Source organism: Mustela erminea, chromosome 9 (genome assembly GCF_009829155.1).
Source record: "Mustela erminea isolate mMusErm1 chromosome 9, mMusErm1.Pri, whole genome shotgun sequence".
In the NCBI taxonomy this organism is placed as follows: domain Eukaryota; kingdom Metazoa; phylum Chordata; class Mammalia; order Carnivora; family Mustelidae; genus Mustela; species Mustela erminea.
In genome coordinates this window covers 108445937-108469937 of record NC_045622.1, presented here as the reverse complement: position 1 = coordinate 108469937, position 24001 = coordinate 108445937, and the positions used below count along the sequence as shown (strand labels likewise).

Sequence of the window (24001 nt, the reverse complement as noted above, 5' to 3'; positions counted from 1 at the left end):
TCAGTGAGGAACCAAGGCTCTGAGGATGACTTTTCAAAGCATCTCCCATAAAGAGTCTGGCTCAGCAGGAATTGCCCCACCTTGAGAGTGGCATTGGGAATGAAGGGTGGAGAACAGTTTCCAATGTAGAAGTACTTCAGATGAGTTGGTTTTCCTGGCTTCCAGCCGTTGGCCTTGGAGTGAGCCTCAGGGATGAACCTGCAGTGGAACACCCAGCACTATCCTAGAATCAGAGGAGGCCTGACAGAGACCAAGGACACAGTCACCTTCCATACAGGATGTAGACAGAAGTGAGGAAGGGAAGTTTTGATATGAGGGTTGCCATCAGGACTTCCATAGTATAAACTCTTGCAGTTAGGCAAGCCTTTTTTTTTTTTTTTTTTTTAACCTAGTCTCCATGCCCAACATAGGGCTTGAACTCATGTCGTGAGATCAAGAGCCCCACACTCAACTGATGGGGCTAGTCAGGTGCCCCCTTTAGGCAAGATTTGATGCAGTCTTAACATTTGGTGGGCATTTACTCTGTGTTACGTGATCTTCACTTTTTCTTAAGTAATCCTCCCAACATTGTATGGAAGGTGTTGTCCTTGTTTTATAAAACATGAAGATGAGGTTCCAAGAAGAGCTTGTATGACAGTGAGTTGTAAATGACAGGGCCAGAATCTGAAACAAACAAGATCTCTTAACACCTCTTTCCACTCCCCTACAGCTACCCAGTACATCTCCACTTGAATATGATTGCTTGTCTCAGAGTTCTATAGTATGAGAACATTAACATTACCGTGAAAATCCAGCCCCTCCATTCAAAAACTAAGGAGCCAATGAACTCAGATGCCCTCCTCTACCACAAACTAAGGTTTGAATGAGCCACAGCTCCCAAACCTTCCCTAAGCCATCAGTGGGTGCCCCCATCCTGCTTGGGGTCTAGTAACTAATACACTATTGGGCTCCACATTGTTAAAATTGTTTTTACTCAGACCCTATCCTCAGAGCAATAGAATGTCAGAGTCAGAAGGGGCTGTAGAGGTTATCAATTATCTTAAATAGATGAAGAAATTTGAGGTCCAAAGACGTTAAGTGACCTGCCCAAGGTTAAGGTCACCTTAGTCAACCAGGTCAGCCAAGGGGCTTTTGGAAGCTACTCTGGACATTTTCAGCCCTGGTGTTCAGGGTCTTATTATCAGTGTCTTCAGGGGGCCAGTTATCCCCAGTCCTTACACTTAGTGCCATATTAATTCTGCTTGTATTCCTCTGCCCATCTCAATATTTGAAATAGTGTTGCATGTCTGCTTTGAACATCTTGTTTATTCTGAGAAGAAATCCCCTGTCTGGATACAAGAGACCCCATCTAAAGATTCTGACCCAAGCCCAAGGATTTAAGCGGAACCAAGAACATCCTAAGAAATGCTGCCATGAACAGTGACATTTTAGGAACTGCCAAGCTGTCTTTCCCTTTCGAATGTGCCCTCTCTGTGGATATCTTTCCTAGACACCTCTTAGGTCTACCTTGTGCTTAGGCTCCCTGAGAGCATTCTAAGGAGGCCCTGAAGAGATTGACTATAGAAACTTAAGTGGAAAATATCCCCGTGGTCCCCCTTATGAGGCTGATGCAAAAGTAAATCCATTTGAGAAGTTTATTTCCCCCTGGGAAACTATTAAAAGAGGTTGTTTCCCATACATGCAATAGGAAAGGGTTAACTGCTTCTCTCGGGTCCTGAGCCAAGTCTGTCCCCCACCAGTTCCCATAACCGGGTTTCCTGAAATGGAGCAGGTCCCAGGTGCCTCTCCACTAATCACATCCTTGGAAATGGGGCCAGGAAGCTCAGATTAGCTCATCCCTTCACCTTCTTGAGGCCTTCTCCACCTGGAGCACAGAATCTGGGGCAGCTTCTCTACTCACCTCCCTCTGCTATCCGGGGTCAGACAGGGATGTTCTCGCAGAGGTATGTTGGGGTGTGGGGGCACTGGTAGCCATAATGGTGCTGACTTTTGTGCCAATTCTTTGCCTACACCGTTTGTCCTTCCTTATTCTGAGACTTATGGGGAAAGGAACGACTCTGTCCCAAGACAGTACTAGAGTTTGTATAGCTAGAGTGTTATTTTCCTCACCTCTTTTCCTGATGTTTCCTTCCTCTACTTTTAGAATGACTGTGATACCAGATAGCTTCCTGGTTTTCCTGGTGACAGTCCCCCTGTGTACACAGAGTCTGATCCCTCACCCATCAGTAATAGGCTCCCGGGCCAGCCCGGGAGATTTCATTCCTTCCCTGTTAATGTCTAATTTCTACTCTTCCTAGAGAACCAATAAAATCTATATCACATAGCTCACTCTGCTCTCTAATTGGCTTTTAAGTTTCTCTCTAGGCAGGGTTGGGTTTGTCCCACTAGCTGATGTCCACTGGATGACAGATATTCTTTGTGGCATAGAAACCTTAGGAATGGAAACAGCAGTGGGATCTGGTCACATATGGCTGAGTAAGTCTGTTGGTCCAAAGGCCAGATGATCCTGTTTATTCAAAAGACAAGTGGGGTAACTGGAAAAAAGATTCTTCTTCTAGAAGCCACATTCAAGAGGAACTGGCTCCACAAGTTTAGTCTTGGTTCCATCTTTGTCTGGTTCCAGTACTCTAAGGACTTTACCAGGCATGCCAGTATATGGAGTCTTTAAAGCTAGTAATACAGAGCCTTGGTGAAGCTGATTTTCCCTTCATCTCCGAAGCTGACTTGATGTCCTCCGTTCTAGCTTTAAGGCCACTATCATCTTCTGTTTCTTCAACTTCCCTTCTCACTAGCTGAAAAGAGGCTGTGGGATCAAAAGACTAAAAGGGCGAGGATGTCTGAATTCTTTTCCTATTTTACCACTCATTTTCAGTGTTATGTTCTAGTTTTCCTCAACTAAAATAGGAAAATTATCCCAGGAATATAGTTAAAATAACATCTGTGAAACAATTTGAGAGTCTTGGAATCCTTACTTTTTTAAGAGTTTTTAAAAAGATTTTCTCCATTTATTTGAGAGAGACACACACACACACACAGTGAAAGAGGGGACACAAACAGGGAGTAGGAGAGGGAGAAGCAGGCTTCCCACTGAGCGGGGAGCCCAATGTGGACTCAACCCTGGGATCATGACCTGAGCCGAAGGCAGACACTTAACCGACTGAGCCACCCAGGCTCACCTTAAGATACTTTTTTTTAATCCTGAAGTAATCTCTCCACCCAACATGGGGCTCTGATTTTTATAACCCAAAATCAAAAGAGTTGCACATTCTGCCAACTGAGCCAGCCAGGAGTCCCCATACTCTTGAAATTAGAGAAAATCTTAGTAGTCATTTAATCTGGTATTTCCCAACCAGAGGAGCAATATTTTTTTTTCCAGTTCATTTCCTTTATCCCCAACCATCCTCTGAATAGCCTCCCTCTGCCTCCTTCCTCCTTGGTATCCAAGGTAGAGAACTGATCTAGTTTGCACAATATATTTTGTGTGCTTAGGGTTGTGAAACACTGCCCTAATTCACCTCCCTGTTTTATGTAATAGTCATTCCAACAGTCCTGACAAGTTGATATCTTGCTTTTACTTGAATACCTTATGTTGGGAAATTTGCCACCTCAGAAGCAACCCATTCCAGTTTTGGACAGCAGTGATTTGGTAGGGAGTTTTCCATTATATTGAACTGAAACTCCCCTACTCTATTTTCCACCCGTTGGTCCCAGCTCTGCTCTTTGAAATCACAGAGCAGTCACCTAATCCTTTTAATAAAGGACAGAGGGGAATACCCAGGATTGTTATTGTTAACTTGTCATAGTGGTTCAGACCTGGCCTGAATGATTGTATTACAGATGTCCTGTGCTTTGTACACTAGCTATGTTCCTAATGCATTGTGTAAATCTAGTTGTGTGTGAATCAAATTGTTTTAGACACACTGAGAAGTTGACTATCTCAAAGAAACCCTGTTATTGCTTCTTTCATAGACTGAAGAATTTTGTTGTAATGCAAAGTTCTTTCCCATTAAACGTTTATGCAAATCCTGGGGCGCCTGGGTGGCTCAGTGGGTTAAGCCGCTGCCTTCGGCTCAGGTCATGATCTCAGGGTCCTGGGATCGAGTCCCGCATCGGGCTCTCTGCTCAGCGGGGAGCCTGCTTCCTCCTCTCTCTCTCTCTCTGCCTGCCTCTCTGCCTACTTGTGATTTCTCTCTGTCAAATAAATAAATAAAATCTTTAAAAAAAAAAAAACCGTTTATGCAAATCTAGATTTCCATACCTGACATTTTACTTAAGGCAAGATTTGCCTGCATACAAAACAAGTAAAATAATGATGATAATAACAATAGCTAACATTTATTGAGCCCTAATCTGCACCTGAAATACACTAATTTCTCACCACAATTCCTTTAAACTTATCCCCTATTTACAGATGAGGAAACCAAGGCTTAGCGAAGTTACATAACTTATGCAAGATCACAGAATTAGAAAATGATGGACCCAGGTTCCAACAAGGCCATAAAACTCCAGAGTCTTAACCATAGGGAAGGTTCAGATGCCAATAATAATCGAAATGACTGGCTACATAGCTGTGTATCTACCTAGCTGTTTACCGCACAATTAGGCTACAATACGGAAAACTGACCTAAGACGTTTCCAGCTTCAAAGATGTACACTAAGTCTACTCATTTTGGGTTCTGGCACCCAAAAATGTACTCTTTGTAGGTTTCCCACACAACTCACATTTCTCAGTGCAATTTGATCAAAGAACTCCAAAGACTTCCCTTCAGCTGTTAGTATGAAGCAGATGCTGCCAAAATTTATTTCAGGCAGATGGGTGTGATCAGACACTTTTTCAAAGGATTTGTGTATTCTCAAGGCTTTGTGGCAGAAGCTTCTTAGGAGAAAGAAGTGGTTCGTTATTGACAGGTAAAGTCAAAGATACTGGCATCGTGGTTGATCCCAGTCTGCTCCTAGACGGGCTAAAATCATTCAAACATGGTTTTGGTCCAGTTTTTAATTGTATTTAGGGTTGCAAGTTAAAAATAGTTGGGGAGGGAAGATCCATAAATAAAATGCTGGTTTGAATTCAAACTGGACAAAGACAAATGGATGTAATACTTCCATGTCCTCAAATCTGTCCCGGTGTCTCCAGTTTAGTCCCCAACAGCAGGCACACACAACGTTGCTCAGCTCAGAACGTGCCCCTCAAGGCTCCTAGATCCTCAGACTTTTCTCCGCTATATAAGGGAGCTCCAGGTAGTAGTCTGTCTTCTGTGCCCCTCCTCCACCCACCCCAGCATCAGAACACCCGGTTTGACTTGACACTTTATCTTGACTCATCCGCAGACTTTTGCTTTCAAATACATGATCGTTCTTTGCAAATCTTGCCCCCAGCTTGTGTTACACAAGCTTCCTGGCCCACAGCAGGAAATCAGGTCAGTCGTTGTAAGGCACCAGAACTCTCCTTTACAAGTCCACCTTTCTGACCTTTACTTTCTACCCCAGGCTTGTTTATAACCTCAAGTCATCCACGCAGGTGAGGACATATGCAATTTTCTGTATTTCTTTTTCTTTTTTTAAGATTTTGTTTATTTGAGAGAAAGAAGGAGTGAGAGAAGGAGAGATCACAGCAAGGAGGAAGGGTAGAGGGGAAGCAGACTCCTCTCTGAGCAGAGCGCCCAATGCGGGACTCGATCCCGGGACTCTGGGATCCTGACCTCAGCTGAAGGCAGACACTTAACTGACTGAGCCACCCAGGCACCCAATTCTCTGTATTTCTTAACCTACCTCTTCAACCCCCTATTTCTACTAATGGCAGAAAAATAATGAACTTTGCCGATTCCAGCCAACTCAATCTTTCCGTTTTAAACTCAGTCTCTTAGGATTCTCTTTCCTTCTCCCCACAGTGTTCTAGTTGGTGGTTCACATATCATGCTGACATCAGGGAGGGGCATCAAGGTCAAGGGCCATCTTCTGTTTCTCTTGCCTCACTTGATCTTGGCCATTGGACTCTATTGCCACTGCACCTACTACGGCGTTCCCTGGTGGGTGGATTAGAAAGGTACAGTGACTGCTTCCTGAGGAGCTCAGTGGCTCCCATCTCAGCCCTTCCTGGTACTACTGAGTCTCCATCTGGCCCCTGGCTTGAGTCTTGCAGCCCTCAGCTCAGCTGGGAGGTTCACCCCCCCCAACTCCAAAGCGATCCTCAATGGACATCTGGCTCTCAGCTCACCCTCACACCCCTCTCAGGGGCTGGACACCAAGGAACTTTTCAAATTTCCCCCAACTGTCGAGGAGCCAAGGAGACTCAGGTTTAGGCTGTAAGTAGTAAGGAAATGCAGTTTATCTCAGACCTGCTTTACCTACGCAGGTGACAATGCCACTTCTACTCTGTGGCAGCTGTCCCTTGTTAGCACAGGGTACTTTGAAATGCTTTGTCTTCTCAGAGTTCTAAGAATGGAATGGAGCATAAGCCTCTTCTGTCTACGATTATTTGTGATGAGCACAGAAAACAGAGCCCAAAGGTACATCTAAACTCTTTCCCTCTTTTTCTAGTCTTTTCCAGTTCTGCTCTAGACTCAGAAAGGGTTGTATTTCTGTGTAGAGGAAACCCACATGTCCTGCTCATTTCACCAGATAATGGTATAAATTCTAAGCTTTAGGTTTGTCACATTCTGTCTCTTGATATTTAAAGAGAAACTTCTGAAGGGGAAAAAAAAAAAATCCCTCTAGGGGCACCTAGGTGGCTTACTCAGTTAAGCATCTGCTTTAGGCTCAGGTCATGATCCCAGGGTCCTGGGACTGAGGCCCACATCGGACTTCCTGCTCGGTGGGAAGCCTGCTTCACCCTCTCGCTCTATCCCTCCCCCTTGAGGGACATCCCCTCTATGATCAATTTTAAAAGGTCTAGTTAAGGATTCAAAAGCCCAAGCCTTTGACCCTGATCTTTCTATATCATCCCTATGTAGAAGATACTGCTTCTAAAAAGCACTTGCTCCAGCTTAATGATGGAGATAGAGTCAAGGTTAAAGAAACAGGAAACAGAAAATGCATTGTTTGATATGAAAACATCTAGTTTTATCATTTTACAACAAGGAATCCCCTTCTCTCCCGAAGTCTTTTATGTCATTCGTCAATATATTGCACAGATATTTACATGTCTGCTCTACTGGGGACACAACCAAGACATGGATGTGCTCCCTTCTCTCCCAGAGTTTACCATCTAAGAGGGAGCACAGTGGACGTGCCAGTCACAGGGAGTGCTGTCAGAAGGCCCCTGTCCCAGACTTAGAGTCCAGAAGTGACACCTAAATTTAGATGTAAAGATGAGTAAAATCTAGGTGAATGGAAAAGGAAGAGTTTCCAAAGGGAATACTGTGTTCAAAATCCCACAAACAATGGAAAAACCCAAACAGATTCTTTATGTCTAGAGGACATAGGATATCAAGTGAGGAGTGGTGAGCAATGAGGCTGGAGAAGTAAGCAGTGTGTGTCAACTCTGTTAAGAGCTCTGGACTTTGGGGCTCCTGGGTGGCTCAGTGGATTAAGGGCTCTGCCTTTGGCTCAGGTCGTCATCCCAGGGTCCTGGGATCAAGCCACATCGGGCTCTCTGATCAGCAGGGAGTCTGCTTCCTCCTCTCTCTCTGCGTGTCTCTCTGCCTACTTGTGATCTCTGTCTGTCAAATAAATAAATAAAATCTAAAAAAAAAAAGAACTCTGGACTTTATCCCAAAGGCACTGCGAAGCCACCGAAGGAGTTTCAGCAGAGGAGTAATCTGTCAGAATTTTGTATTAAAAAGATGCTCTGGCTGCAGAGTGGTAGATAGGGGGGCCCACGAAGAATGCACAGAATGAAGAAAGGGCCTAGAGTGAACCACAACCACCAATGGCAACAACACAATTAAGTGACAAGCGGAAAGGAACTCACAAAAGGAACAAAGGAGGGACCACAGGAATTGAAGGAAATTCAGGAGTGTGGCAACCCTAAACCAAAGGAAGAAAATTTCAAGAAGCAGACATAATTGAAGTCAACCACTGCCAAGAGGAACAGTAACTGGAAATTAACACTGGATTTAGCAAGAGGACTAATGATGACTTTGTTGAAAGCAGCTGCGGAGGAATAGAAGTTATACTGCGTTGGACTAAACCAATTGCATCAGTGTCCGTCCATCTCCTTCACTCACCATCTGGCCCTGCACTGGTGTCTTCCAGATGTTTATCATAAGTCCAGGGCCCCCTTTGAGCTGCACACCCAGATACCACTGACTACTTAGAATGTCCACTTGATTAGTTCAAAGATATCTCAAACCCAGCAAGTTCCAAGACACTCCCCCCACCCAAACCTGGTCGTCTCCCAGTGTGCTTCATCTTAGTCAATGGTACCTCCAGTCTTCCAGCTGCACGATCGATCTATCCATGACAACTCTCTCCCCACCCTGTGTCTAAGCCATCATCAGCTCTTGTCAGTTCTTCCTACCTATGTGTTCCTCTATCTCCACTGCCAGCATTCATATTCAAGCTACCATCTTCTCTCCCATCTAAATCCCAGTGGTAGCCTCCTCACTGGTTTTTCACGTCAACGGGCGCACCCCTCCATTCCCCACCCAGCAGGTGGAGTCATCTTTTTAAAATACATAGTTGATCACTTCTTTGCTTCAAATCCTCCAATAGTTCCCGCAGGCTCCAAAGGTGAGAACCGAAATTCTTTAAATGACCTGGAAAGTCCTGCATGTTGTAGTCCTTGCAGATTTTCCCAGCCCAGATTTACAACACATTCCTCTTGCCCTTGTTTTTCCTCCCACTGTCCTTCTCTCCATTTACTACACGTACCACACATCTTGCTGCTTCGGGTTTGGCATTCACATGCTCTGTGTCTCTGTAGCTAAGAACATGGTTCAAGTGTCAGACGTCCGGGTTAAAAATCCTAGCTTTACCCCAGCCTGGCTAACTGACCCTGGGCAAGACACTTCATCTCTCTATGCTTCCGTTTTTTCTTCTGTGAAATGAGGTTAATACTTACCTGTCAGGGTTTTTATAAGAATGAAATGAAATTACGTGCGTAAAGCGTTAAAAATGCAGTCCCCAATTAGAGTTAGTTACCATTACAATTTTCCCCATTCTCAGCCTAGTTAACACTTCTCTTATTTCAAATCTCAGCTCAAATGATCTGGGGGAGGTCTCCCTTCACACTCCCCCCAACCAGATTATGACTCTTTGTTAGACTCTCACCTAGCATCCTGAAACTTTCATTCATTATACTTTGTGATTATATATCTCAGGGGGTTATTTTATTAATGTCTGTCAACCCTCCCAGAATATAAGCTCCAAGAAGATAGAGACTGTCCATGTTACTCATCATTAGATCCCCCCGAACCCAGCACAGTGCCTGACACATAAGCTAGGCAGTTTTTTTGTTTGTCTGTTTAAGATCTATTTCTTTATTTGAGACAGAGCACATGAGAGGGAAGGGCAGAGGGAGAGAGAAAATCTCAAGCAGACTCTGGAGTGTGGAGCCTGAAACGGGGCTCGATCCCAGGACCCGAAGATCATGACCTGAGTGGAAACCAAGAGTTGGACCCTCAACCGACTATGCCACCCAAGCGCCCCTAAGCCAAATTTTTTTTTAAGATTTCATTTATTTATTTGACAGACAGAGATCACAAGTAGGCAGAGAGGCAGGCAGGGGAGGAGGGGGAAGCAGGCTCCGGGATCCCAGGATCAGGACCTGAGCCGAAGGCAGAGGCTTTAACCCACTGAGACACCCAGGTGCTCCAAGCCAAATTGTTTTTAAGTGAATGTTCGGTTAAAGGCGAGGCAAGGTAGTGGAGCCAATGCATTCAAATCACCCAAGAAGATCGTGGTCATAAAGAGTAAGGGAAAGACTTGGAGGAGGCTCAGGATCTCTCACTTGTTAAAACTTGAGCGTGTTCACATGCTGATGGGAAGAAGCCCAAAGAGAGGGAACTCACCAGAATGACTAGATGCCATGAGACTGCAGGAGGGAATGGCACTTTGTGCAGAAGCCAGAAGAATCAGTCTCAGACAGAAGAGACACCTTTTCCATGATACAGGAATGAAAGATGAACATTCGGCTAGGTCTGCCTGGTGGCAGGAAGTGTTACCAGACCTTTCCATGAATCTTGGTAACTTAAGTAGCAAATCTGGATTCTCAGAGAAGCTCAGCACAGTTGGTTGATTTCATTCCATTCACTTTTGCAACTCACCTAAAAAGGAAGCTGACTTTTTTTCCTTCATCATTGACTATGCTGATGCACTACAGAGCAAAATAACAAGTTTCCAAAGCAACTGAAACTAGCGATCTCAGTGTTCCCTTTTTTGAGCCTGCTTCCTCCCCAATCTGGGAAATAGTATGGTAAAAGAATAACATGGTAAAATAGTAACGGCTGACGCTGGTTGAGGGCTTACTGTGTGCCAGGAGCTGTTCTTGTTTATCTGCAATAACTTATCTGATCCCCACCTTTTGATACCATTTTTCAGGTAAGGAGACTGAATCCCAGAGAGTTTAAGTAATTTGTTTGAGGTCAATAGCAAGTAGGTGGCAAAACCACTTTTAAACCCAAAGAGTCTGACTCCAAAATTGATGCCTTTAACCACTCTGTTATACTCTCTCTAGCAGAAGGGAAAGAACGTATTAGGGATCAGAAGACCTGACGTCTCCACCATGAACTAACTCTGAACTTGGGCATTCACTTAGGCATCTGAACATCAGTTTGCTGAATGATAATGTTTACCCTACAAGGCTTTTCAAAGGACTATGAAATGCTAAAAATGGGAAATACTATAGAAAAGATCTTATTAGTATGTTGCCCATAAGACCTAATATCCTTGTCTTCTAACTGGGTCACAATCCAATAGCTTTTTTCAGACCCTTGGTTCCCATACCAGCATAGCAGGTGTCCTGGCTCCGTTGGCAGATCAGCTGATTCTCATCCCAACAGCTTTAATATCCCTGACCAAGTCTCCTTGATGACCAAAAACACCTCATTGGCCCCTTGCCCCCTGAACTCTCATGTATCCTTGGGAACGGTTGCAGCTTATGCCCTTACTTCTTTGATTTCAGTGACTATTAAAAAACAAGTAATAGGGGCGCCTGGGTAGCTCAGTGGGTTGAGCCTCTGCCTTTGGCTCACATGATCTCAGAGTCCTGGGATCGAACCCCAAACCCCGTGTCAGGCTCTCTGCTCAGTGGGGATCCTGCCCCCACATCTGACTGCCTCTCTGCCTACTTGCAATTTCTGTCAAATAAATAAATAGAAATCTTTAAATAAAAAAAAGTAATAAATAGCAATTGTGGCTACTGGTGAGGCACATCCCAGTTTCAGTTCGGTGGTGGAATCACTGTTCCAGCTGAGTGGTGGAATCAGACTATCAGAGCGAGAAGAGAGCTTCAGGGTCATCTTTTAGTACAACTCCCTGATACGCCTCCCGACCCATTTTATAGTCTAGGAAAACCAAGGCCAGGTAGGTGAGAGATGATACAACCAGAGCGGATTGGTAGCAGGGCTTTTTTTTTTTTTTTCCTTGAAAATATTTTCAAATAAGTTTAAAACAAATAATTTCACCTTGCCAAAATCATAACTGTAAACTACTGCAGTCACTTACAGGTCTGTTTCACTAAGTGTACCTTTTCAGAAAGGAGCAAAATCCTACAACTCCGTTACCCGTAAATAAATAAATCCTTAAACCCAATAATTCATGCCAAGCCCATTCTTCACGTTGCCCTTACTTGGCCATTTCAGGCATTTCCCCTGTGGAAACAGGCCCACATCCTCAGGGACAGAATAATCTAATGGTTAAATTCTGATTGCTCTGTACAAAACCCTATCTATTATTACTAGTTCATCTCCCAGTTTAGTCTCCTAGTCTGGAAGAACAGTACCTACCTCTTAGAGCTGGAGTGAGGAGTTGGTAGGGGGTGGGGGTGGGGGTCACATGGGATAATGCACTTTTAATACCCAACTGGCACTTTATAACTTTATTATTACTTGGGCATAATTCTTTTCTCTCTCAAGCAGATAGATAGCAGTTTACATTGCTTAACGACCTAAGACCTTCGACCACTCAGATGCTACTAAACCAAGGAGAAACCCAGCTGTGCCAGGCCTAGAAATGTCCATCCCCACCCCCACTCCCTTTTAAGACAGTGAGTAGGCCGGAATTCTCCTGGTTGATAAATGAGAAGAGCTGAGAAGGAGCGGAGAGAAGCTGCGGGGATGACGGTTCCGAGAATCTGATCTGCAAGCAGGCGAAATCTCCACCACGGAGACCATGGAGACGCTTTGGGAAGGAGAGCCGGCCTACCTGCCTGAAGGAGGATGCTCGGGAGAGGGGATGGAGGAGAGGCTTGCTTAAAGGGAGATGAACTGGAGGTGCCCGGAGAGAATTTGAAAAGGAAAACGGAGGCTGAATTTGGGGAAACCTTCCGGGCGGTGAGTGCCGTGTAAGGATTGCGTGTCTCGGGGATACAGGTTTTGGAGGAAAGAAGGAGTAGGGACAAAGGTGGGGGTCCTCAAACTGCGGAGCCCGAGCCCGAGCCCCGCCAGCTGTGGGGGGTACCCAGATGGCCCAGGGTTGACCGGAAGGCGGCATTATGGGGAGCACCCACACGGAAGGTGGCGGGGGTCGGGAGCCGGCCGCAGAGCGGCCGCCATGGTCGCCCCGGGGAAGGTCAGCGACCCCGGGGCCGGGGAGCTGTGCCGAGAACCGAGAGGGGCCGCGGTTACCATGGCGCCGGGCGGGGAGGGGGTGATTCGGGCCCCGCCCCGAGCCCCGCGGGGCCGCCGGCTCCAGATGGTCCCGGGCCTCCCGCGGGAGCCGGCGGCCTGCGGCAGGGGGGAGGCTATTGTCCTCCTTCCGCGGCGCCGCAGTCCCGCCGCTCGCGCCCGCGCGCCGCCACGCGCCCCGCCGCCGCCGGCCCCGCGCGCCCCCCGCGCCGCTCGCGCCCCGTGACAGCGCCCGCCGCCGCTCGCCGTGCGCCCCGCCGCCGCCGCCCGGCCACCCGCCGCCGCCGCCCGCAACCGCCCCTCGCGGCGGGGCTGCGGGCGCGGCGACGACCGGTGCGCCCCCGTCCGCCGCACTCCCGCCTGGCCGGCCGGCGCTCCGCACCGAGGTAGGTGCCGGCGCCCGGGCCCGCTTTGTCCCGGCGGCGGGGCGGCGCGCTTTGTGCGGCCGCGTGCGGGCGGCGGGGTTGGGGTCGGGGTCGGGGCTCGGGGCCGGCCGCGGGAGCCGAGGAGGGAGGATGCGGCGCCTGGCCCTCGCTCCCGCCCGGTCCGGGGGACAGGATGGAGAGTCATGTGCCAGCCACCCAGGTACCGGGGGTGAGGGTCGAGGCGTGGGGAACGCGGGCCTTTCCGGAGCGGAGCGAAGAGTCTTGCAAGAGTTGCGGCTGACAAACGCGTTGAGGGCTCGGGCCGGCTGTGCTCGGAGCGTGTGTGACAGCGCCGGCTGTGCCGGTGGCCGCCGCTCCTCCGCCGACCGCCGGCGCTGATTCAGGTGCTGCGGACACGCTCTGCCGTCGTCTGTGCCCGGCGTGTGCGGACGCCCGGCTCCCTCTCCGGAGCTTGCTGGGGGCTTCCCTCGGGAGCCGGGGGGGCTCCTCCTAAGCCTCTTTGGTAGCTAGCCCCATGCGCCCCTTTATGCTTCCTGACTGTGTGTGAGAGGGGACACGGCTGGCCGTGGGGACCAGAACGCTGGCAGAGGGAGCATGCAGCCCCCTTCGGCGGGTGGGGAAGGAGCGGCGGAAGGTGTTTCTGTGGCCGGGACATCCGGACGCCTTAGAGTCCGCCACGCACACAACTACCCCGCAAGGCCTCCGCGCTGGGGTGTTCCAACTCCAGCACCACGGTGGGCATTTACAGTCCACTCTGGCGCGGGACGACTTCACCCCACTGACCCCGTGGCGTTGCATGCTCGGCTGCGCCGCGGGCTTGTCCCTTTCCTAACCTGCTGCATGTTGTCTCCGCGGGTTGCTTCTCCGCCGCCCTCCTCCTCTCCCTCGAGCCGCCGCCACGGTTCCAGCGCTGGCGAGCCGGTCGGTTCAGGCAGGCACAGGCAGGGTATCCACGAACCAGTTTTCCTTGAAGGTGAAAGGGGCAGAGTGAGTTCCAAATATGCGTCGGGTGCTGGACCAAGCTCTTGGTCAATTCGGAAGAGGAAAGGTTTAGAGAGGAAAAAGTTATTATGGATCTTAGATTTGTCCCTTGGAGAAACTGATGTAACCCAGCCGGTGCAGGCTTGGGGGAGGGGCATAGCAAGGGAGTGAAAATTAGTCTGAATAATTCTGCCTTGAGTGGAGGATTCCAGAGAGGATCAAACAACAATTCAGTGCCACTCTTCAGCCTGGTCCTTAAGTTCCGTGGAGGAGAGTCCCTGCGTTTCACCAGGAATACAGCCTTGAGGGAAATGGGTTAGGATGTTTTTTTCTGCAAGGGTCTCTGATTGCCCTGAGTGCGTTTTCTTTGGCCCTCCTAGGAGCCCTGAGTTTATTTGTAATCCCTTTTTCCTTTTATGTCTCTGCCGGTCCACTCAGACTTTGAGTCTAAGATTTTTATTTGGCCAAGGTCCCCATTTCTTCTCATCTGTTACTCACCCTGCTGTCATTTGGTCAACTCTACTCCCCCCCCCCCCCCCATAGCATCTCCAGCCATCTCGCCCTTCTTCCGCACATCTGTGATTCGCCTGTGTCAGGGCCTCCGCTCTATTTGTTTCATTAGATCCAGAGTTCACTCTGTCTTCATTTCCTCTCTCATCGCCTGACGCTTCTGGTTCTTTGTGGGTCTTGAAGTTTCTCAGAGAAGTTACATTTTGAGTTTAGCATTGGATAGAGCCTGAACCCACCCAGAAGTTAACCTCGGATCACCCTCACCCCTGAAACTTGGTGTCTCTTCGGTCCTCATAGCTCCCCTAGCCAATTCTATCGCTCCTCATCTTTGGACAACGGTACCCTCAAATCAGGTCTTTAGTGTCCTCTGGGAACAAGGAGGAAAAGCAGGCTCCTGGGCCTCACCCCAGATCTACTGAATCAGAAACCTTGTGGTGGGGGTAAGGGAGGAAGGGGACAAGGGGGTCAGGGCCCAGTGGTCTGTGTTTTAATAGCCTCCAGGTCATTGTAATTCATGCAAGTTGGAGAATCCCTCATCCTGAACTATAGAGTTTAACCCTGAGCATACTTCGACAGAGGGTCTCCTCCATTCCCATTTTTATTCTTTCCTTGTGTCTTTCTCCAGCTCTAAGAAAGACATTAATTGGCTGGCAAAAAAAAAAAGAAAGAAAGAAAGAAGGAAGAAAAAAGAGTTACGGTCGAGTCATTCACTATTTCTTTCCTGAATGCCTCTTGTACCAGGCTTGGAAAAGACAAACATGAGTAAGACGCAGCCCTTGCCTCCATGGGTTAAAAATGGAGCACGCAGAGAGGCTCATAAACAAGCAAGGGTAATACAATGTGACGGGGGCAGTAATAGCTTCTCTCCCATGTGCTGTGGGATCTCAGAGGAGAGAACCATCAACTGTCTCTGAGGGAGGCAAAGACTTAATCAGGAGCAATATGTGGCCAGAGGAGGAATTAGGGTACAAGACAGGCTATATAGCCAGGGGATAGGATTTCGAGCCTGCATGCCAGCTGAAAGGGGCGGAAAGGGGAAGTGGGACAGCTGCCCTTGAGGATCCGCCCGCGGCTGAATCCAGCAGCAGCCAGTGGAGAATCCAGCAGGACCCCCAGGCTTGCAGCTGGTGGGAGTTGGCTTTATTCTAGCATGAACAATGTAAGCTACTTGGGCCTGGCCTCGAGGTCAGTGGCTAAGAATAAGGTGCCGGTGGAACTGTAATCTGGATTAGCTGCCGTGCCGTCCTGTTGCCGGAGTTTGGGAATCCATGGGGAGAATGAGGATTCTCCAGCATACAGACACACTGGGGTCATGAGTCTGGTGGACAAGCAGACTAAGCAGATGTGAGTATGGAGACCCAGATCCTAGGTGAGGAGTGATGTACTCAATGAAAGAACTCAGAGCAGGATCTATGTAAAGAAACTCCGTAGAGAACTGTAGGAATCTGGAGATGGCAGCAGGGGACAGAGAACACCAAGTATTGTCCCAAAGGCCAGGGACTGCAGAGCGCAAATGCTTGTCAGCCAAACCTCAGAGGCAATAGCACTGAACAACACCAGAGAGCACCATTCACATGCAAATCCGTGGGAACCAACTCCTTGGAATCCCAACATGTGGCCCTAGAGAGATCCGTAATCGAAGGACACCGGTGCCATCCTGGTTCTTATCTATCTGACGGCATCCCTGGGAACTCAGGACACAAAGCATGTGTGTCAAAATTTGACTTGGCCAAAGGAGCATTTAAGTGGCTGAATTTTTCTTTGGGAGGAGGGGAGTTTCCAAATCCATACTTTCTCTGCAAAATGATAGGATTCCATGGAGAGGCTCTAACAGCCAGACCTCACTGGGAGGTCTGGATCCCACGCCTGGGTCCCACTACGGGAGGACCAGGTTGGATCACCAAAAGGAATCCAGAGTAATACATGTTTAAGTTTTGTGCAGGTTATGGGGCCCCAAGGACACACAGTGGTTTGGAGACAGAGTCAGTCTATCTCTTTAAGGGTCTGCTCTTTGGTAGTACTGAGATATAAAGGAAGATTTAAGAATCTCGAGGTCTTCGGGGCCCCAGAGGTGACAAAAATATGTGACATCGGGGTGCCTGGGTGACTTAGTGGGTTAAAACCTCTGCCTTCAGCTCAGGTCATGATCCCAGGGCCCTGGGATCGAGCCCCATATCAGGCCCTCTGCTTAGCAGGGAGCCTGCTTCCTCCTCTCTCTCTGCCTGCCTCTCTGCCTACTTGTGATCTCTGTCATCAAATAAATAAATAAAATCTAAAAAAAATATATATGTGACATGGCTGGGAAGGACAGAGGGAATGGTGGGGTCTGTAGAGAACTGGAAAGTGCCAGGCCCACCTAAAGGAATCCAAACTCAGTTGTGTATTTTGTTTGTTTGTTTTTGTTATCTTTTAGTTTTATTTGTTTAAGTAATCTCTATACCCAACGTGGGGCTCGAACTCATGACCCCGAGATCAAGAGTCACATGCTCTTCTGAATGAGCCAGCCAAGTACCCCCCAAATTAGTCCTTTTTAAACAGTTTATTGGCCATAGGCCTGGGGGCTGGCTTTAGTAGGTTCTGTGACTCTTGATAAAAGGAAAAAGGGTTATGGAAACAGAAGGCTGAAGGGCATTGTATGTGTGTAGGACTTTTGTGGGGAGGTCTATGTAGAGAGCATGTGAGTGCTGGAAATGTCAATCCCAGAGCTAAGTGTGAGCATGGCTACTGGCAAGGAAGCCTGGACCTGAATGGCTGAGAAAAATGGAATTGGTACCAGTTCGGGGCTTAAGCTCCTTCCCTGTTCAGTGCCTGCCAGCATTAGGTGACTCTAGTTCAGGTCACACCTTGCCCACAGCACTCTTTGCTCAGGGTGACTCAATTCTGCCCTAGAATTTATTTTTATATAAATATTTACAGAGCAAATTCAAAGAATCTGTTGGGTATTAAGAGAAATGATGAATTTTAAAGGAGCAAGGTGTCCCAGCTAGTGGAAATTAAGCTCTTTTCCCTATTACAGGGAATGCAAAACCCAGTCTAGGAGCCTTAGACCTTAGCTCCCTCACACCTCATTAATGCTACTCCCAGGGAAATCCTTGTGCCTGATTTCTCTTTGAGAGAAAGGGGAGGGGCAGACAGTCCTGGCTTCCTGTGGGTCAGGGTCAGGTTCAGCTTCATGGAACCAGTTAATGACAGAAGCCAAGTTCTGCTTTTGCGTGCCCAGGGGAACACACCTCCCTACCCACCCACAACTCACCACCCATCCCTTCTCCTTTCCCCCAAACTACACACGAGGTCCTCCTGTCCACCCTCCCGAAACCAGAGACTGCCAATATCATAGCCTTCACCCTAGGAAGTGGTGTTAAGGGTTAAAATGTCTTCGTGTTTGAAAAGTACTAGGAAAATGAGAAATGCAGACTTGGGGTTCTAATGAAGTTGCAGACCCAGCCCCCTCCATTCCCTTGAACGGCTGCTGAATGCTGAAATATACAAGAAACTGGACAGTAGAGGGTTTTTTTAAATCCCGAGCAGCTAAGCTGAATCTCCTTTGTTCGTTTTGAGAAGGACAGAGTTTGCATAACGTAGACCCATGAGTAGTGCTGGCAAGCATATGTGGTCCTAATTTCCCTAGCCTGGGCCCTTGAAGGGAGCCCCAGCTGCTGATGCTTCCCAGGGAGCTCCGAAGGGCTCCAGGATGCTCGAGGAACATGTAGGTGTTATGATTGGGAGCTTGTTCCCCAAAGTCAGAAAGAACCTCTCTCTGAAACCCAGCTCTGCTCCTTCCAGCTGTGTGACCTTGAACCATGACTTAACTTTCACCGTGCAGCTTCCTCTATGAGTGGGGATGACCATGAACCCTTGCCCCGTAAGGGTTGTGGTGAGGTGACACATGTACATAGCAGGGCCACGTCTCACAGCTGACATTTACCTAGCACCTGTCAGGTATTCCCTGTAGCAAACAAAAGGAAACAAAGGGGGAGAGAACCATACCGTGTCCTCCTCTGAACTCCCGGGCACTTTGTCTCTACTTACCTAAGAGTGCATCACAGGCTTCCTGGTGTATTCTAAATCCATCTCAGCTGGAGAGCAGGATTAGGGTCTTTTCATCTCAGATCACGTACTGGGTATAAGAGGTCGTCTTATGTGGAGTGGGAGCTCCGAGCAGTTTGTGGAACCACGAAATGGAAGAACTCCAGTTTAGACTGGGGTCCTACGTCTGCTTCCTGTGCTACCCTGGTTTGTGCACTGCCCTCCCGAGCCATGCTGTTAGCCATCGTCATTTTCAGTCTCCAGCTTCGCCCCCTGTCCCTCCCTGGAGCCTGTTTTCTCTGCCACAGCACTCTGAGACACTCTTGCCTTCCTGTCCCCCTCCGTGTTCATCTCTTGGGTTCCTGTCCCTCTGCTTCCCCACTGTGGCTTCCCCTCTCCCACTAGGGGCTGATCTCCATTGACAAGAGAAACCAACCACAGCCTTTGGCCCTCAGGAGAGTGGAGCAGATCTAGGGCAAGAGGAGAGAAGGACATGGTGAGTGGTGGGCGCAGCGGTCCTGAGATGCCCCTCACCAGCCACGTTCCCCCTTGCAGGAGCAGGCGGCCACCTACCACCATGAGCAGCACCCTGTCACCCACAGACTTCGACAGCTTGGAGATCCAGGGCCAGTACAGCGACATCAACAACCGCTGGGACCTGCCCGACTCGGACTGGGACAACGACAGCAGCTCAGCCCGCCTCTTTGAGAGGTCCCGCATTAAGGCCCTGGCAGGTGAGCTCAGGGGAGGGCCAGGGGAGATGCTGAGGAGGCTGGGGAGAGAAACTAGTCAGGGAGAGTCCTCTAATGTCACAGGAAGACCAACTTTCTTTCTAAGCTGCCAGCTGATCCAGATTACCCCGTCAAGCCCCTGGTCCCCAACTGCAGTTCCAAGAACAAACTTCATACAGCCCAAAATGTTCCCCATCTTCCCTTCCCCAAGCATAGGACTCAGCTCTGTTCCCCTGTGCCCCTGAGTCATGGTCTTTAACTCTGTGGCATTTAGTCCTGCCATCTCCACCCATCTGTCCCTTAACCTTTCATCCCCTCGTTGGGCCTTCCTTGGTTTTCCCTGTCACCTGTCACACCTGTTATCTCTCCCAGTCCATGACCCTCCCCCTTCCTTCCCCACCTGTTCCTTCCACCTGCCTCCTGTTCCTCCCATTATTTCGTCTACCTGTTCCCTGAAGCAGGTTCCCTCCACCCGCCGCCGGTTTCTGCAGCCGCCCATTCTCCCGGGTTTGTTCTCAACCCGCCTCTTCCTCGGCCCTCCCCTACGGCCTGGGCTCTTCCCTCAGCTCCGCTGAGCACAAACAAACCCGTCTGACGGGCCTCCCTGCGTTCCGGGAGGAGTTGTCATGGCAACAAGAGTGCAGCTGCCACCTGACACCGTCAGCGGCTGGCTGGCGTGGGGCTGAGTCACCCACACACCCTAAGGCCACCCACCCCGTCTGGCTTCCCTCCTCCGGCCCACCCTCATCTCCTCCACCGACCTGCTGGCCTCCCAGCCCCATGCCCTGGGAGGAAGCCACAGCCACGCCCCGCCATCGCAGGCAGAGTCCCCAGCATGAGTGGGTGGTGGCCTCCTGGGAGAAGGGAGACACTGAGGGGGTGGTTCCCAAACCGGGCAGCACTTTTTATAGGCTCACCCAGGGACAGTTTTACAAATACACATCCCGAAGCCCCCTCCTAGATGCACTGAATTAGGATCGTTGGACCCATATATGGTCCAGAAATGAGGATTTTTTAAAAAGCTCTCCAGGTAATTCCTCTCCGGCAGCACAGCATCCCAGGACCCTTGCGTGGTGGCCTTAGGTCTGGGAAGCCCTATCGTGTATTTTCTCCCCGACGTCTCTGCCCTTCTGGTTGAGTCTCGGGCTGGCTTGTGAAATACTCATTTCAGTGTTTCTGTAGACAAGAGAAGACAGAACAGTGGGTTGTGGACAATGTCACCTCTTTGAGGAGAAGTTTCCCTGGTACCCCGGTTTTGGGGTCATGATGTCTGTGCACATGCCACATGCCACCCAGGACTGTCCCCATGTTTGTAGCCCAAGTGACACATGCCACTTTGAGCTGTCATTTCTCCACCACCAAACCGGGCTCTCCTGTGTGGGCTTCACCTAGCACGGCCCCTCGCACCAGCAGGCGTCAGAGAAATAATGAATGAAGACAGGAGAGACCGAGAGTAGCCTGTAAGGGCCATGAGCTGAAGCCCAGGGAGAGATGGGAAGAGAATCTGGCAGACGTCCCAGCAGCAGGATGCACTGGGGGCCAGGGATGGCCTGGTTGAGGAGGGCTTGGTGAGCCTCCCGCCAGGGAAGGGTCGGGAACCGGAGGCCGTGACAAACAAGTGGGGAAGACCGGAACACCAATTTCACAGATCAGAGAACTTAAGCAACCGCCCAGCGGAGTGCCCCGCACCTACGGAGCTGGTTTCACCTCTCCAGGGATTTCTCTCTCTCTGCCCTACGAGCTGGGGACCAGAGCTCAGGTCCTGAAGGGGGGACCTCCTACAGTCACCCCAAGAGGGGACTATCCTTGTCCCACCTGCAGACCTTCGAGAGGCAGGAGTTTGCTTCGGGGACCCGCGCTGTGGGGCCCGGGGCGAGGGGGGGGCGGGGGGCCGGTCCGCAAGGCGCCGGCGGTTCCCTGTTCGCCGCGCAGGGCCGGGCCCGCCGCCGCCGCGAGCCGCGCCCCGCCTCCCGCCCCTCCCCCGGCACCGTCCGACCTGTTTGTCGGGAGCCGCCTCGGTCTCCCCTCGCCGCAGCCAGGTGTGCTCTGCCCACGGGCCCCGGAGCTCGGGCGCTCAGACGGCCGGCGCTCGGCGACACGTCCCCTGCCTTCGGACCGACTCCCCGCCGGGAGCCCGGGCGCTCGGGACCCCGCGCTGCGGTGGGGCAGGGGGGAGGCGCGGAGCGGAGCCGTGGCGCGCGGCGCGGGCAGGGCATGGACGGCGGGCCCCGGGCCGCGTGAGAGGCAGCGGGCGGCATGAATGGGAACGGGGTGAGCGGGGCGCACGGGCCCGGCCTCAACGGCGCGGGCGACTTCTACTATGAGGCCGTGGAGGGGGCTCAGAGCCCGGGGGGCCTCCTGCTGTCGCCGGCCGCCTTCATCAACCCGGCGCAGTACGCCAGCGTGCTGGAAGGCCGCTTCAAGCAGCTTCAAGGTGAGCGGCCGCGCCCAGGGGCCCCGGGACGGAGGGGCCCGAGCAAAGCCGGCGAGACCGTGTGCGCGGGGACTGACTACGAAGGACCCAACCCATGGGCGCCCGCAAAGTCGGGAAAGGCTTGGGCCCCCCTGGAAGAAGGGACGTGAGCGTGGTGGCAGCGCCCGCATCAGCACCTAGCCGGTCCGCTGTCCCCGCTAAGGGTTTGGAGGAGAAGCACCTGCTGGGATGGCTGTAAGGAGAGACAGCGGTCACCCCCGGAGGGCCGAGCCACCCAGGGCTTGTCCCTGTGGCTTTTGTTTTTTGAGTGGGTGTCTGGAGCTGTGTGTGTGTGTGTGTGTGTGTGTGTAAACCAGGGAATGTGTCAAAGGGAGTTGGTGCGGACAGGCAGGCCTGTGTTCATTCTGGCACCGATATTTCAGTGTATTTCCAGAACCACTGAGTCTGGGGGGGTGTCTGCGGATGTTGTGGACACCTTGTAAAGTGATGCTTTATCTCTGGGCCTTGGCTTTGCCCAGTTTTCTCCTAGCTGCTATGGATTTGGTCTTCCTCTCTTTTTCTACCTGTAGGCCAGAATGGCCTCACCCCAGTGTGCCTGGCATCAGGGCCATCTTCACGCCTCCAGCCATGGCCGGTGCTCTGGGCAGTGCTGGGCTCAGGCAGGGCCTGGAGACCCTGAAAGGCGGCCCACAGAGCAGGGGCCTGCCGGTGTAGTTGTTAGGACCCGGAGGAGGCTGGCTTAGGTACTGGGCTTGGAGGTAAGAGAGACAGGAATAGACGTGGGTGTGTCGTTATGTTTTATGGGTGAGGTGCACAGGAATGTGAAATTCAGGGATGGGTCTTTTCGGTTTCTGAGATGCTGGGGCTGAGAAGGGAAACAAAAGTGACTCTTCAGGCCCCAGCCCCTTGGATTGGGTCCTCGCACTGGGCTCCTGTGGGGGAAACAGGCAGAAATCCGAGTGGCCAGACCCTCTTCCCTCACTTTGTCGTTTATAACGTCTAAAATGTTAAATTTTCCTGTGGAACCTAGAAAGCATGCTTCATCAGCAGCCTGTCCTGTGGGCCAGGCAGCAAGGCATTTCCTCACCTTCTTTGAGATCGGCACCCAGCTCTGCCTGTTTTATCCCCCATGTGTGTCCTGGGCTCAGCGATTTCCTTATTCCCAACATTCAAGATTGTTTTCCGTCTTAGAGTTGGGATGTTGCTGTCCCAGGACTGGATCCCACTGTAGCCCTGAATGAACTGAACGAACCTACCCCAGAAGTAGAGGAGCCCCATCTTTTCTTTAAATTATCCCAGAAGAACAAGCTGACTCAGGAGGCTAGAGCCTCTGTAATGTCTTGTCCTTCTAATGACCACTTGGAAGAGCTGCTGGTGTCATTTAAGTCCACGCCCTGTCCGCCAGCAAAGAGAATGGCCACGCCTCCTACTGCTTCCGAGAGCTCTGGGTCTCCTTCGGGTTAGATCATGCCCGGATAACTGTAACTCATCAAGGAGCAGGCATCATGTGTGCGGGGCAGCTGACGTACATTGTCTCATTTCGTCAACAGTCACGGGTTGAAGTGGAAAGTCAAGCAGTATGCCCATTTAACAGATGAGGACAGCAAGACTGATGATGATAACAGTGTCTCTCCACTGTTATAGGACAGCCCTGATCCCAGATCCCAGCCCTTCCTCGGATGTCTCACTGATTCTAATTTCTTTTCTCCTTTCTTCTCAAAGCCTGTTTGCTCATTTCTCTTTTTTACCCTATGAGCTCATCCCAATTTCTTTATTCCCTGCTTTTTAAGTCAGGGATTTTGTCTCAGGCGTTTTCCTGCCCCTCCTCCTTCCTAGACCTCACTTCTGGGTCCTCGAGCAACCCCCAGCCCCCCAACCCCGACAGCTGGTGTTTAGAAGCAGGTGCACTGTACTTGAAGGACAGAAATGACCCCTTGTTGCCGCCACAGATGAGCGAGAAGCTGTGCAGAAGAAAACCTTCACCAAGTGGGTGAACTCGCACCTGGCCCGGGTGACATGCCGGGTAGGAGACCTGTACAGTGACCTCCGGGATGGACGTAACCTCCTGAGGCTCCTCGAGGTGCTCTCGGGAGAGACACTGGTGAGCTGTGGTCACAGAGGGAGGAGGGAGCCCAAGAAACAGTGGTCAGGGGGACAAGCTGGGTGTCGCCCTTTGAAGAGTGACGGCGCAGAGCGGGAAGCAGTTGG

The 24001-nt window shown here is 50.5% G+C and overlaps 2 protein-coding genes across 5 annotated transcripts in view; one reads left to right on the top strand and one right to left on the bottom strand.

Moving 5' to 3' along the window:
- The window catches only part of C9H11orf80 (chromosome 9 C11orf80 homolog), a 115118-nt gene extending 100093 nt beyond the window's left edge, over positions 1–15025 (bottom strand). Inside the window, exon 1 of the mRNA XM_032357577.1 lies at positions 13945–15025. Coding sequence (XP_032213468.1) covers positions 13945–14250 — 306 coding nt within the window. The 5' untranslated portion in view covers positions 14251–15025. The remainder of the gene's footprint in view (positions 1–13944) is intronic.
- Positions 12013–24001, top strand: part of SPTBN2 (spectrin beta, non-erythrocytic 2) — a 37708-nt gene continuing 25719 nt past the window's right edge. Inside the window, exons 1-3 of one of the 4 annotated variants that reach the window (XM_032357561.1) lie at positions 12013–12431; positions 19184–19362; positions 23743–23894. In XM_032357561.1, the coding sequence (XP_032213452.1) occupies positions 19206–19362; positions 23743–23894 (309 nt within the window). In that variant the 5' untranslated portion in view covers positions 12013–12431; positions 19184–19205. Of the gene's footprint in view, positions 12432–12983; positions 13112–13294; positions 13311–19183; positions 19363–21336; positions 21794–23742; positions 23895–24001 lie in introns of those variants that run through there. The other 3 variants (XM_032357560.1, XM_032357558.1, XM_032357559.1) reach the window with 3 other exon arrangements.